Raw genomic sequence first — 14,505 nt, 5'->3', positions numbered from 1 at the left:
TGGTCCTTCCTTACTTTTTTAGAGGAAGTAGACATTTTGGATGTGGGATTCAGTGTTTTCTCAGTGTGATCACAAGTCCCAAAAAGTTTGCCCCTGTGCATTTTTCTCCGGCAGCTGAGCCCCTCAGGGAGAAATTATGATGTTGCCAACAGCACATTGCTAGCCATCAAACTAGCACTCAAGGAATAGAGGCATTAGTCAGAGGGGGCCAAACATCCATTCATTGTGTTCATGGACTATAAAAACTTACATAAAAGCCTACATCCAGTAAGCTTAACCCTTGTGGGGCCATACAGACTTTGTTCTTTGACAATCTCTTACAGACCTGTATCCAGAAAAACTAAGCAGGATGCCTTCTCCCAGCAATTTGACCACTCAGAGAAAGAGAGAGGCCCTGGATCTATTGCCCCTAGCTCCATAATCACTGTGCCAATCTTCTGGAGTGTTGAGTTCTTTGTTAAGGAGGCAAAAGGGTGAGAACCTGATCCTGGGGGGCGAGGACTTGTTTGTTCTATCTTCTGCCTATTCAAAGGTCCTGCAATGGGCCCACAATTCCAAGCTCTTCCTGGAGTCCAGTGCATGCTGGAATTTGTCTAGAGGAGATTCTGGTGGCCTCCCATGGCGGTGGTCAGCTACTTCATCACAGTCTGTTCCATCTGCGCGAGTAAAACTTTGCGTCTTCCACCAGCTGATACTATCCTCTTCCTATCCCCAGTCGTCCCTGGTCACACATTGCGATGGACTTCATCACGGGGTTACCACCTTCTGATGGGTTCATTACCATAGTAGTAGTTGCCAGGTTTTCAACAGTGGCCCACTTCATTCCCTCGCCTAAGTTACCTTCTGCACACGAAACCGTAGAATTGATCGTCCAGCACATGTTTAAACTACATTGTTTCAGACTAAGGTGCCCAGTTCCCTTCCGGATTCTGGAAGGCATTTTGCGCTCTTTGCTGCCTTTCCCAGTTTGTCTTCTGATGTCTTCTGGTTGTCTTCTGGGAGCCGTTCGTCAGGAGGGGTGCCCTGCCATGGTGCCCTCAAAGAACCACCAGAGGGCACCCACCACCAATTCCTAGTGTTTCTGTCTTATTTTTGTCAATTCCTCGATAAAGGCTATTTAACTTATTTTAAACCCTGGTTTCTCAAGTGCGTGTAGGTTCCACCTCATGATTCCCTGTGACAGAAATCGAATAATAGTAAATATAATTTGTAGAAATAGAGTCATGGTAAATACTATTTTAGGAAAGGCTAATCATGGTAAATATCCTGACTGAGAACAGGATCCCATCATAAAAGCTTCAAAAACAGAAATCATGGTAGATCAGGGTAAAGCATAGTAAATCCTGGTATAAGATATCATCTTTTGAAATAAAGTAATGGTACGTATTATTGTGGAAATACATTCATAGTAAATGCAATTTTGGAAAGGCTAATCCACGAATATGGCTAGTTTTACAACTAGAAGGTTCGGGTGTTTTTACATCGTTTATTGAACCAAAAAATTGCAATAAATATTTACATCACAAGATGGCACTAAAGTCTTGAACAATGAAAATCATAGCCTGTGTGGATTATTGGGCTGTTATTATACATTGTTATTTGCTTTTTATTATTTTATTTATTTTTACAATTTAACTTCTTTTTATTTCAATCGTGAATAAATGAATCATTTTACAGTATGAAGATTAGTTTGAATGAATGTTTTGGCTTTTGCCTTTGAATGACGGAGGTGTGACTATGATCCAAATGGTTTTTGTAGTATTTTTTATAGTTCATGCCTGCGTGTATGTGTGTATAGGCATGATAAATGGTGCGTAACAACTAAATCTTACCTGTTGGTCGTTGCGGTTGCAGTCTAAATTAGTGTAGGCCTACATAATCTGATACGACAATATTTTATGGTCTCCTACATCCAATAAAGAACAGGCATGCAGGTGTTAAATGTGGGCAAGCCGTGTTACTGTGAAAAAGCGGTACGGGATGAAGACCTTTAGTAATTAATGCGCCTGTGAAGCATTTAGTTTAAACTACGTGTGGATCGGAGAGCAGTATAATAGCCTTCGAAATAACGGACTTATAGCAGGTTCACCGAATATTCCAAGCCAGTTCTTTTGGGGGGAAAGTAATGTAGCTATGTCCTGTTTTACCAATGCTATATTTTTATATTTGTAATTAATGTTAGGCCTTTTTTTATCCCCAGCAAATATTGTGAGTTTTTACTTGTTGATGCAAAGATACTATCATTGTGGATGTTTTGGAAGGGCGTTAATGACATTGCATAAATAAACAAATCACTTTACCGCTTTACACAGTGCGTTTGATACTGTATGGATGTTTGAAAACATGGCTTCTTGCTCTGTGCTGGAATATTCGTGCCAGGACTGAGGCGGACTGAGACGTGCACCATCTCAGGTACGGACACTGCTGCCCGGAGTCCATCGAGCGTCGCCAGTGAGGAATTCTGCACGAAGCGACATTATGTGTAATTTTGCACCACTCCTGGTTTTGTGATGTATTTTTCTCTCTCCGACGGGGGGGATTTCGTCGTGTGTGAATTGCATTCTCTTGACGTTGCTGACATTGAGCCGCATTAGCTACGGTGAATGAATGATCGAGTCAAAAAAAAAAACCTAATTATCAGTTATAGTGAAATAATACGAAATAAGGGCGGGGGAGGGGAAGGGGGTCTGGTGGTAAAAAGCATGTCAATGAAAGTAAACGAATATTATGTAGGCTATGTACGAAAACGTGTATTTAATTCATCTGCTTCATTTAATTTGAACAGATAGAAGCCTACTAGATTATGCATGGATGTTTTGCGTATGGCCATGTAGCCCTAAAGTTTATCGGTGTGCTATGTTTTCAAGCATTTTGTTTATTTACAAGAAAACCAGTAATGTACTTGGAGCTTATTAAAATATGTTACACACATCGATGTATGTGGGCGAATAGGAAGGTAATTATCCTCAAATAATTTTAGAAAAATACTGCACGTGGATGCCAGAATCATTTTAAGTCAGCAGGCTAGTACCTGTGGAGTTATTTTCGTGTTTCACGTAAATATGCTAATCTGTGTTTCCCTGTTTTATCGTATTCCGAATTAGAAAAGCGAGAGTGGTTATTGGGCTGTTTTTCCCTGCAAAGGCTAATCTCCACCGAATTCAGCTTCTCCAATGGCGTTCATGTCAAGGTTCTCTCGGTCTCGGAGCAGCTCACGGTCCCCGAGTAGAAGGGACTCGGAACGCGGCTCGCCAGTGCTGACCGTGGCCGAGCTCGAGCGGCTCCTGTACACGGGGAAAACCGCCTGCAACCACGCAGACGAAGTTTGGCCAGGCCTCTACATTGGCGACCAGTAAGTCACTGTTTTAGTCTTTTCTTGCCATGAATATAATTACATTTTTAGCCCAGTTACTGATCACAAATGATCATAGCCTACTCCGATTTCTCAATGATAAAATGGTTGAATACTTGTTGGGACATTAAATTACATGTCCTTTCACAGTCATCGTTAGTATAATCATACAGACAGTAACCAGTCGCACCATTACATGAGTAAAGTAATGGGTTGTCATTTACCAAAACTGGTAAAGGTTTTTTAAACATTGTAATCATTTAGGCTAGATGAATAAATTTAAACTCAAGACAAGTCATTTATACTTGAAAATGCGTAGTATCAAATAAATTACATTTAATCTCTCATGGATGCATGTAAACCCATGTTATAGTTAAAATAACACTGAGCATTATACACTGTAGGAAAGGAACATTACACACATATGTAATGTAAGGATTACTGCACACCCACAGCCCCCTAAAGCCTGTTTCTATGGTTTTTAAAAAATGGTGATTTAACTGTGCAAATTATATTAACAAGAAATAACATTGCAGAGACATTGCTGCTGACCGCCGTGAACTGGTGAAGCTGGGAATCACCCACATCTTGAACTGCGCGCATACTAAGTGGCGAGGCGGAGCAGAGTACTACGAGGGCATGAACATCACCTACCACGGCATCGAGGCGCACGACTCGCCCACGTTCGACATGAGCGTCAACTTTTACCCAGCAGCTGAGTTCATCCACAAAGCGCTCAGCACTGGGGGTGAGTGACTGCCGACAACAAATCAAAACCTCCTGGCACTGCCCAGTGAGCAAGCATCTATCAGTCCACCGTCAGTGCCAGCTGTCGCTTTTGCTAAATGAAACAGCAGCAGTCTGCTAGCAGCAACTATTTTGTATCTCCGCTGCCCTAAAACTTGTCCACTAGAGCAGTGGTTCTCAAACTCAGTCCCGGGAGACCATTGTATACAGTATGCTGGTTTTCAACCCAACCGCAGTTGCAGTCCCAGAATTTCAACAAGCTGTTCTTTTTCTTCGAAACTTTTCATGTTTTGAGGGATTATTCACCCTGTTAAGACACATTATGTCAGAAACAGATATGCATGCCAAGAATAAAAGTCCCATATTCTTATTGTGCTTATTGTGCTCTATTATAATTACAATTACTTAAAAAGCTATTTAAAAAAAATTTAACTGATGAAATGAAAGACTGAGGCAAATCATTAGGCTACTAATTGGTGAAAATGCAGACAAATGGCCCCTGAAACTAACCATTTGGTAGATAATGAAGAATTCACAGACAAAGCAAATAATATGCCAAACCTGCATTGTAGCCTACTAAGTTTAAGGGAAAAATTATGAAAGAACATATGTGTTACTACCTCAATTCAGGAAGAGGTTGGCTGTAACAAAAAACCAACATGCACACATGCATAGGACCCGCAGGACAGAGTTTGAAAACCACTGCACTAGTGTGGACTGTGTGGCCCATTTTCAAAACACCTGTGGACCTGCAGCTTTGCCAACAGCGCACACTAGTGGACACTGTATGTTTGCAGGCTAGGTGGCCTGTGGAGCTGACTGATATGTTGAAATCTAAAAGTAATTCTTAAAATTTTAAAGCCTGTGCATATACCACCCTGTACCGTTCTCATGGCCAACTGCTGCCTTTCAAATTAGTTTTCTTCCTGGAAGCTGTGAAATGAGTAGCTTACTGACTTTGTTAACTTTGTAAAACCTGTTGTATAAGATTCAGGTTTATGTCAATTTATTAATTAAAATGGTGCAACTTATACAATAGTGTGTCTTACTTACCAGGTTTGACAGTGACGGTAGAGGTAACTGTGGTTTGTGTTTTCCTGGTCCGGTTCTGTGGCTGTGCAGGGAAGATCCTGGTGCACTGTGCCGTGGGAGTGAGCCGGTCCGCCACGCTGGTGCTAGCCTACCTGATGATCCGTCAGAACATGACCCTGGTGGAGGCCATCCGGACGGTGAAGGACCACCGCGGGGTCATCCCAAACCGCGGCTTCCTGAGGCAGCTCAACGGGCTGGACGGCATCCTTCGCGACAGCCGCAAAACCTAAGGAGGGAGGGGCGATGAAGCAGCGCTCAAGTATACGATCTCCGCAGCATCCTCAAAACCCTCTCTCTCTTTGTCTTTCTCTCTCTCTCTCTCTCTCTCTCTCTTTGTTTCTCCCTCTCTCTCTCTCTGTGAGATGAGTTTTTTCACTTGTGTACTGGTGTACTGTTCAGGGGACATACTGTACTGTCAGTCAGACGCCATGTTCCCTCTCTCCTCTTGATCAGATTCCATCCCTGATCACTTATTGCGATTCCACAGACAGGCATTCGGGGTAGATGGGGCCTTCCCCACACAGCTGTGTATCTACATAACACAGCCAAACAAGTAAATCTGTAAACTCTGCCTCCACTGACATCCTCTTGTGCGATTGCAGGCTACTCAGCAGACACGTATGTGAGTTTGTCTCGCACAGAGTTTGTATTAATTTTATACAAAAACCTGTCTGGAGACTAAAGCATTGCACATGTTTGGTGCACAGAATCGAAATGTAGCATCACTTCGTTGTTTCTGGGTGACCAGAGCTGCTCACTGAAAAACCGAATTGTGGAAACCGTAATATTTTATATACATTAGCTCCTTTTTTTTGGGCCAAATGGCACAGACAGATGTCAGCTTTGCAGTCCAGTCACTGAAGAAGGTTGAACAGTCTGAAATGTGTGCTCTGGTACTGATACCTATGTATGCCTGCCTGCTGGGTGACCTCGCTATCCTGGGGTTTTGAAGTGCTGATGTCACAGCCTGACTGTGTTCTGGAGAATTCTAAGTAGTTCACAAGCTTAGTCTTGAGCAAACCAACCATTGCGATCCCCTCTGGCTTTCAGAGGAAAGGGATGCAGAGGACGCGGATCAGTACGCCATACGCTCCTTAAATTTCTTATTTAAAGCTTCAACTGCCTGGATTGTGAAGTGCTGAATTTTTGTAAATGGCCAAATGGATGTAGGAGGCTTGTCTATGACTGGTTTAGAGCTTCCTCTCAATCAGGAGAGCAATCTCTCTCTCTTTCTCTCTCTCTCTCTATCTTGCTCTGTCTTTTTTCTCTCTCTCTCTCTTTCCCTAGGGCACCCTGTAATGGAGTTGTTGTTCCAACTGAACTTTGGAGTTACTCCACTGCTAATATAGTGTGACAGGGTTACTCAATTTCTGCCGTAGTGTGACAGAAAGTTACAGTATTCCAGTGTGACTGTATTCTGACAGAAATTGACTGGACAGATACCAAGGAGGGGCCAACAACGCAGCAAAGGGTCGTCGGTTTTTGGGAGCGATAAATACCTCAAGCATCTTCAGTTCAGTCGCCCACTGCTGCATCCGTGTTTCTGCAGGCTATGGCTTCCTTTCCGTTTTGTGTGTCGTACAGTAGGAATCCAGACAGTGTTGTGTAGCACTGAGCTGCCGAGTGTATAATACAGGCCAGCTCTGTTCAAATGTAGCATATCCTGTAGTCTGTAGATGTTCAGAGTTGGATTGTGGCCAAGTGAGTGTGCCTGTGTCGTCCTTTTGGAGTAGTTTCAGTGTAAAATCTTCCTTTGTCCTGTGAAACAGAGAATTAGCGAGTACTGCAGCTTGGGCATAGACTGCTGTTATTGTGCAGTGGTGTTCTTCTGGAAATAGGAAAGTGTACAATTTATTCTCTAGTGTGTCATCATTAGTCTCTCTCTGATTTTCACTTCTCTGAGAAGTTTCTTCAGTGTTTGTCTTATTAGCTCTGAGAAGTTTCTTCAGTATTTGTCTTATGATAGTAAGTGTTTTTTTTTTTCTCTTTGGAAAATTTGTCCTGAAAAAAGAGAAGAAAAGCCTTAGCTGGCATGTTGATCTCAAACATTATTCTTGTAAGATACAGTTAACCGTGTACACTGACTTCCATATAATCATAAACCTACATACACATATTAAAATAAATACATTGTGCTTACTTGAGCTTGAGCTTATTAAAGGTAATTTCCCCACTCCTTATACAGTATCTCACACGAGGCTGCTTACCGCATCCAAAGTTAAACAGCTGAACTGTGGATCTCATATCAGTGATACTGCCCAGGGAAGTACATGCTTAATATGGACAGAATTTGGAGGACAGGAGGGGAAAGTTGTTTGAGACAGGACGGACGTCTCTGGTGCAGCCTCGTAATGCTGCAGGATCTTTTTATTTTGTTTTGAACTCCAGGACCTGTGATGAGCCAAACTAGGAGTATGTCTCCTTGAAATGTCCACAAGGAGTTTAGGAATGTTTGCAGATTGTTTTTCAGGATCTTAAAATAGGATATTCAGCTGCAGGTAATGTGTTGTGCCAGATTGGAATGTTGCTCCTTGACATGTTCACGAGGAGTTTGGGAATATTTGAGTTGGTAGGGATGAGGGGGTTTGTTTTGTGCACATGTTGACTGCCTCTGCATGCACACTCTGATTACCCCTACAAGTGCACACTGATTCAACCTAAAAGTGCACACTCCAACTGCCCCTGTATGCACATTCTGATTGCCCCTACAAGTGCACTCTCTCATTCAACTGAAAAGTAAACACTTTGATTTCCCCTGCAAGTGCACACTCTGATTCAACCTAAAAGTGCACACTCTGACAGCCCCTGCATGCACACTCTGATTCAACCTAAAAGTGGACACTTTGACAGCCCCTGCATGCACACTCTGATTCAACCTAAAAGTGCACACTCTGACAGCCCCTGCATGCACACTCTGATTCAACCTAAAAGTGGACACTTTGACAGCCCCTGCATGCACACTCTGATTCAACCTAAAAGTGCACACTTTGACAGTCCCTTCATGCACATCCTGATTCAACCCCAAAAGTGCACGCTCCGACTAATCCTGTGGTTGGCAATTAAATTAAGTTCCTGCGGCAGCTGCTGGCCTCCTGTACTAAACCTCTAAAACCATGACAGTGCGCTATGCTTTTACAGCAGGTTTCTAGAGGTAAGGTATGCAGATCAGTGTCAGTAAATCCCCTTTGGGAATTGACTTACAGTTCTTCTTTAGCTAATTAACTGTATTTTCTAAAACCTGAGAAAAAATGTCACAGCAGTCTGCCCTGTCTGATCAAGGCTCAACTTTGAGACTCCCTTTCTCTTTGTTTTAATTGCTCATGTGAAGAGTAATTTTCTCCTGACAGTGTTTTTATTCACCCACATCCTTTGAGCAAGGGAGCCTTTGAGGTTTAAAAAAAAAACAAAAAAACATTCCTCCTCAGTTGACATGTCAACTGACATGGCAGCTACTAAACGAGCATTCCACCTTGTCGGGTCAGTATGGTTGTATTACAGCGAGTTGCTGTCCAAGGAAATATATTTCAGGATTAGCGTTCACTTAATTGGCTGTTGTCTCATACAGAACCATTGTCAAAGACATCTAGCATTGATGTTTTTTTTCCACAAGCCGCAGCATCAGGGTATTGGTACATGTTCTCAAAATTTTACTTAGTCCCATCCAGCCAGGCAGGTCGTCTGCAATCAAGATTACATTTTTCTACAGGGCTTCCCAAAATCAGTCATATGTCTGGTTTCCAGTCTAAAATAGCTACAATCTAATGAAATCTAATGAGCTGTGAATTTACAGGTGTAAACTTGTAAAGCTGCCAGTTTAGGCCTTGGAAACCAGGCATGTCAAGCTTTTAGCCAATCAGTGGCTTAAATTAAACGTTTAAGTGCTAAAACGCCCCCAAAAAAAACATATACACCGGACCCTTGTGCAGCCCTATTCAAGACCATTCAACTAATCAATCTTTTGATTTAAGACCTTGATTCGTTGAATGAGATGCTTTAGAGCTGGGCCAGAATGAAAGCCAGCACCCACACCGGCTCCTCTCGGGTAAGATTGGGGTTCTCAGGACAATATTTCGGGAAGCCCTGAACTAAACATTCATTTTGGGTTCTTTTTAACTGAAACAACAGTAAAAGAACATGTCTTAATGTCGGGGTTAAGTTCCCACTACGGCAGTCTCCTTCTCATGGCTGTAAATGTGGAGTTGTCACAGGAAAGCACCATTAGATTAACCACTGCCCTCCACCTCCCTTAGCCCTGCCCTCAAAACCGAAATATATGTGGACTCCTTGGGAGGCCATGACCGGAAGATGCAAAGGGGGTTCTTGGTTTATTACTACATAATGATTATTGTGTTTTATTTTTGCGATTGCATCATGTGTCGTACAGTTGTGTGGGGACCATTAGCCATAATTAACTGTGACTGCTGGTGAGTTATGTGTTTGTGTTTGTGTGCACTCGTTTATACTGCCTGTGAATCCCCTCTCCCTAAAAACAAGGACATCGGTGATATTATTGTAAAAAATAAGAATGGGTGGGGGGGGGGGGAGATATTGTGAAAAGGCACAAAAGAAAGCAAAACATTGCCACTTGTTAAAAGTCAGGATTCAGACTTGTTGCATCAGTCGGTAAGAGCAAAGTTTCTTTTGCATGCGTTTGTTTTTTTATAGCTGTTTTGTGTTTCATATCCTACATGTTATTTCCTTGTCATTATTTTTCAGCCTTATTATTTCTACATTTAAAACAGAACTGTTGAAAATGCTGCCATTTATATATTTTATAATCAAAATCACACTCAGAACGAGTCAAAAGATAAATAAAAAATATGGTATTTGTATCCTGACTTAGGCCAATACATTGTGTAGTCATTTCAAGTATCTCATATGTTTGCAGAAAATTAACAGGCTCTGCAAGTAATACACAAAAAACCCGTGTGCATGTAAATTCATGCAAGGTACAAGGACATCTTGTACCTTACAGATAGTATGCTATAGGTATCCTGACCTGAAGTGTCTCAAACCCCTTGCAATGGGAGTTTTGCAATTGTTTCATTCCTGGATTCAAAATGTCAGCCAGGCATAAAATATGAAATCCATTAACTGAACGTAGCTGAAGCCAGATATCTGCATTTTCTCTTTCAGTCGATGGGTGGTGCTATAGCTCTCATCAGCAAAGATTTTACCTAAATGTAATTGTGTCCAAACAAAAGTAATGAATTTCATGAGTGTGATGTTTTTCTTAGTTCTACTTTTTCAGTCCTTCCAAAAAATAATAATTCATATTGTTGTGGGAGAATTAAAATATTGAAATATTGGATTAAGTGACAGAACACAATGTTGTTAGCCAGCTACATTAAATCTAGAATGTGGAGATGGACACAGACCAACACAATTGTAAAATGTACCCTATTGCAAACTTCAGTATGGCTTCAGTATGAGTCAGTATGGCACAATGTTGCCTTCACTGTGTAGAATAATTAGCAAAGTTTACACTCAGAAATTGCTAATGCTTGTATCTTTACTTCTGTACAACATAATAAAATTAGTAATATGGATTTTATGTGCTCATCGAACTAGAGTGGTCCAAAATTAAGGATGCGTGTAGAAAAGGAACTTAATTACTCTCTGGATAACCACCAGTCCCTACCCACAGTGACTTTTTTTCATAAAATCAACTTTCTGAGGGCAATCTGGCAACTTTTAGCTCTGAAGAATTAGCTGTTAGCTGAAAACAGTGTGGTAAAGTAGGTGACTAAAAAGAAGCATTCCATGGTGGTGTTTTCGTTATCACTTCATCTTATATCTGGTGCGTACTATCTGGTCATTTGACAGTAGGGTATTTTTGTGCCAAGTAAAAATAGGAACTACAGAAATCTGTTTATACATTCTTACCGTCCCATTTTTAACAAAGAACCTTTCTATAGGAATACTTGAATTGTTTTTTATTGATCCTTATTTTTATATCACCAAAAACCTGTGGAATTACTTAATTGAAACAACAAACGGAGGTGATCATGATGCCTTAACTAATTATTTTTTATTTTAAAAGTACAGTATCCCAATTCTTTGTTACTTACAACAATTTTTGTTGCATTTTTTAATGCTTTCTTTTTAATAACTCTCTGTATTGTTGAAAATTGTGTGTAATAAATAAACTTGCATTAGCTAGGAGTACCCTTTCCCTTTGTTGTTTATGCTTTGTCTTTTCTGTCTGTATGTAGACACACTATTTAATTTCCCACTGAAGATGATACTTTTCCTTTTTTTCCTTCTCTCTCCCATTTGGAATGCCCAATCATGCTCTTATTGTGACACTCATCGCCACCTCCGTTGTTGAGAGAATGCAGACAAGCACACACTCATCAAGGGATGTGATGTCAGCCGCTGCTTCTTATCACACTGCAGTTCCGAAGTCAGACTTGCGCAGAGTTGAATCAGAGAACGATACTTAGCAGACCAGCCTGAATGTTGCCCAAATGACCAGTAGGAGCCGCTGCTGTGTGACAAAATTCTATCACCATGGCTAACTGAAACCCTTACATCCCCATGTGTGCATTGTCCTGCAAGGCTGCCGGCCAGTCAGAACCCAGTTCCTTTTTAGACAGCAGAACCTCAGCATATCATGTGCAGGCCAAGAGAACATCCACTTCTCCCTTAAAACCCATGAGGTGTAAACCAAACTCTTTAATCTCGCATATGTCTTAAGGAGAGGGCATAATACATAACCTTGTGACCATTAAGATTACCCAATTTGGAGGTGGTTTTAATCATATCACTAAGAAATCCTTCTTTAAGTTTTACAACTTGAGAATCATTAACAACATATTAAATAGATCATCTGAGTGATTACCCCCACATGGTGCACTTAATCGGGTTTGCCTACAGGGTCAGGGACAGTCCCATTTCAATTCAGTAAATGAACTGAAAAGTGCTCTACTGATACAAACCCTTCATAGAACATTTAGGTCATTTTTCAATTCAATTTTTAAAATAAATTTAAATTAATTTATTTGAATTGACTGGATTGAAATAAAATTGACTCCAACTCTGTTTGACTATGAGGGAGAGTATGCAAAAAGTTATCTCGGCTAATAGGAAGGTAACATGGCTCAGCCCCAGAGAAGCGCAAATGTAATCACCAGCAGCTGTAAAAGGTTCCCTTTGTTTTGCCTGATTTACAGCATGCGCAGATTCAAGTGTTACATGCTTTAATTTTCTTTATCACTTTCTCCCACAATGCCATCGTTGCTACCAATAATAGTAATTACATATTTACTAACACTTTGAACTATTATGGACTTGTACATACTTCACATATTGCTTATACATGTGTTCCATGACTTTTAAACTGTTAATAGCTAAACAATATTAACAAGTATGTTGTTGTTGTAATAAGTATGTTACAGTGTTATTGAGAATGAAGCAAAAATGGTCAGCTAGAAAAAGGCCCTACAAACTGGAGTGAGATGAGAGAATATTTCTTAGTAACATAACTGATTGTATCCTTGTGTGGAATTTATCAACCTGGAATCCCTGGCTTAATATCATATGTATACATATCTAATTACACTGGGATATCATTGTTACCGTTATTATAACAGTAAGTACTTTTGATTATTTGTAAAGCAGTTATTTGTAATTTAATAATAATTTATTACCACCATATTCTGAAGTTTTTTAGTGCCTCACATAAATTCAACCTCTGTCTGCCACTGGGCGGCAGTAATGAACAATACATCAATTTGGACCAGCACTGGTTGAATAAATGAAGCCTAAAATGATTTTAATGTAATTTAAGCAACACTTGTGCAATGATAATTTCGCTTCCTTGCCTTTTTTTAATAAATGGTCCTCTTTCAGACTCTCTACCCCACCACGCGTTTCCAGAATTTTCCCCACTGGCTGATGATTAAAATCTAGGACTCTCCAGCGGACATTTTCGTCACAGTTGGATTCCCTGAGAAGGTCAGGTCCATTTGGGGTGAACAGCCAAGATTGCACAGCTCGCGCCTGACTTCTCCTGGACACTAACATGTCTTTCACACATGTTGCACAATGGAGCAACAAGGGGAGGGGACAAAGTATCTGGTCAGCCAGAGGTGAAACGAAGAGGGAATTTTTGCTTTTCCTGATGATCTTTAGAATGGGGGGGAATCTAAAAGCTGGTAACAAATCTCAACCCTAGAAAGGATCAGCATGCACACTACTCATCTTAGGTGGAGGTGCTGGGAATGGCAGATTTACCCCCTTTGGTAAATCATTTGCAAAAGAAAAAGAAACTCACTCCTGACTTAATAAATAATCATGACATAATAAATTGCAGAGAAAGTGTGTGCAGGAGTGAGTTACTTTTTCCTTCACAATTCGCAGCAGTAACAAATCTCATCAGTGTCAACACTGCACCCCAGGCGTGCTTTGGTTGAGACTTTGTGCGAATAGACACAGTTGATGTACTTTGGTAGAAAATAGTTTTTGATGAAACTGTGCACAACAAGGTCTGTGGATGTTTGTGATGTTTGGGATTTGAACATGTAGAGCAAGAAGCAGATCATTAACCATGGTAGTAAAAAAAAACTGTGTGTGTGTGTGCGTGTAAAGTATTTGCCCTTTTCCTGCCATCCTCTATTATTGAATATTTCTCATACTGAAAGGTTCCAGATCTTTAGACAAAGTGGAATATTAGACAACACAAATCACATTTTTAAATTATTATTTCATTTATTTCCTAATGATAAGTCATATCCATACCATATCATATCCATATCATTTTTTCATTGGCTCACTGCGGCTGCTATTTTGGAATTAGCAATTTTCCTCTGTCTCTGGTTCTGGCCTAACGACAAAAGTGAGAGTGATGAAAACAAGGTAACTGTCGCGGGTAAGTCCGTTTGATCACTCAGTGATATTAGCACTGATTTCCCACTTGTTGGCAGTATAACTATCATTCGAATGTATTATTATTATTATTATGATTATTATTATTATTGTTGTTGTTATTATTATTATTGGTAATAAAAAATAATTTACACTTTGATGACTGTTTTCGCAAAGGATTTAATTAAGAGTAGGTAGTTTGAGGAAACCTGGAGTTGAAATTTTGAGGTATCGATACTGTTTCCAGTGTTTGGTAATTGCATTCTATAACCTATTGACTTATAGAGAAAGTCAAAATTGAGTTCGGGCTTGTTCTGCTAGATGGCTATATCAAACACAGAATCCTGATATCCAGGCTTGATATGAATAAGGAAATGCTTAAGATTGGCTGCAACGAATGTCTCTCACCTTTGCAGGGGGCGGAGAAGAAAACACAAAAAGGTTTT

The 14,505-nt window shown here is 40.5% G+C and overlaps 1 protein-coding gene across 5 annotated transcripts; it reads left to right on the top strand.

Moving 5' to 3' along the window:
- Positions 1-1,731: 1,731 nt before the first annotated feature.
- On the top strand, positions 1,732-11,356 carry LOC135239613 (dual specificity protein phosphatase 26-like). Of its 5 annotated transcripts, XM_064308412.1 has the most exons (5): positions 1,732-2,412; positions 3,145-3,352; positions 3,889-4,100; positions 5,222-5,450; positions 6,479-11,356. In XM_064308412.1, exons 2-4 carry the CDS (start codon positions 3,174-3,176, stop codon positions 5,419-5,421), a joined length of 591 nt encoding a protein of 196 aa, XP_064164482.1. In that variant the 5' UTR covers positions 1,732-2,412; positions 3,145-3,173; the 3' UTR covers positions 5,422-5,450; positions 6,479-11,356. The 5 variants fall into 5 exon arrangements, with proteins under 5 accessions (XP_064164482.1, XP_064164477.1, XP_064164478.1 ...); XM_064308407.1 differs by having other exon boundaries at positions 1,734-2,412; positions 5,222-11,356; XM_064308408.1 differs by having other exon boundaries at positions 2,397-2,482; positions 5,222-11,356.
- The last annotated feature ends 3,149 nt before the right edge of the window (positions 11,357-14,505 follow it).

The sequence above is a fragment of the Anguilla rostrata genome, chromosome 14, assembly GCF_018555375.3.
Source record: "Anguilla rostrata isolate EN2019 chromosome 14, ASM1855537v3, whole genome shotgun sequence".
In the NCBI taxonomy this organism is placed as follows: domain Eukaryota; kingdom Metazoa; phylum Chordata; class Actinopteri; order Anguilliformes; family Anguillidae; genus Anguilla; species Anguilla rostrata.
Note: the sequence above shows the minus strand (reverse complement) of the source record. Positions and strands in the feature narration are given on the sequence as shown.

Excerpts from the sequence above, each read along its gene's own strand:
- LOC135239613 (XM_064308412.1), top strand. The coding sequence starts at position 3,174 with ATGGCGTTCATGTCAAGGTTCTCTCGGTCTCGGAGCAGCTCACGGTCC. Across the intron at positions 3,353-3,888 it reads GGCCTCTACATTGGCGACCA|AGACATTGCTGCTGACCGCC; the intron begins GTAAGTCACTGT and ends ATAACATTGCAG. Across the intron at positions 4,101-5,221 it reads CAAAGCGCTCAGCACTGGGG|GGAAGATCCTGGTGCACTGT; the intron begins GTGAGTGACTGC and ends GTGGCTGTGCAG.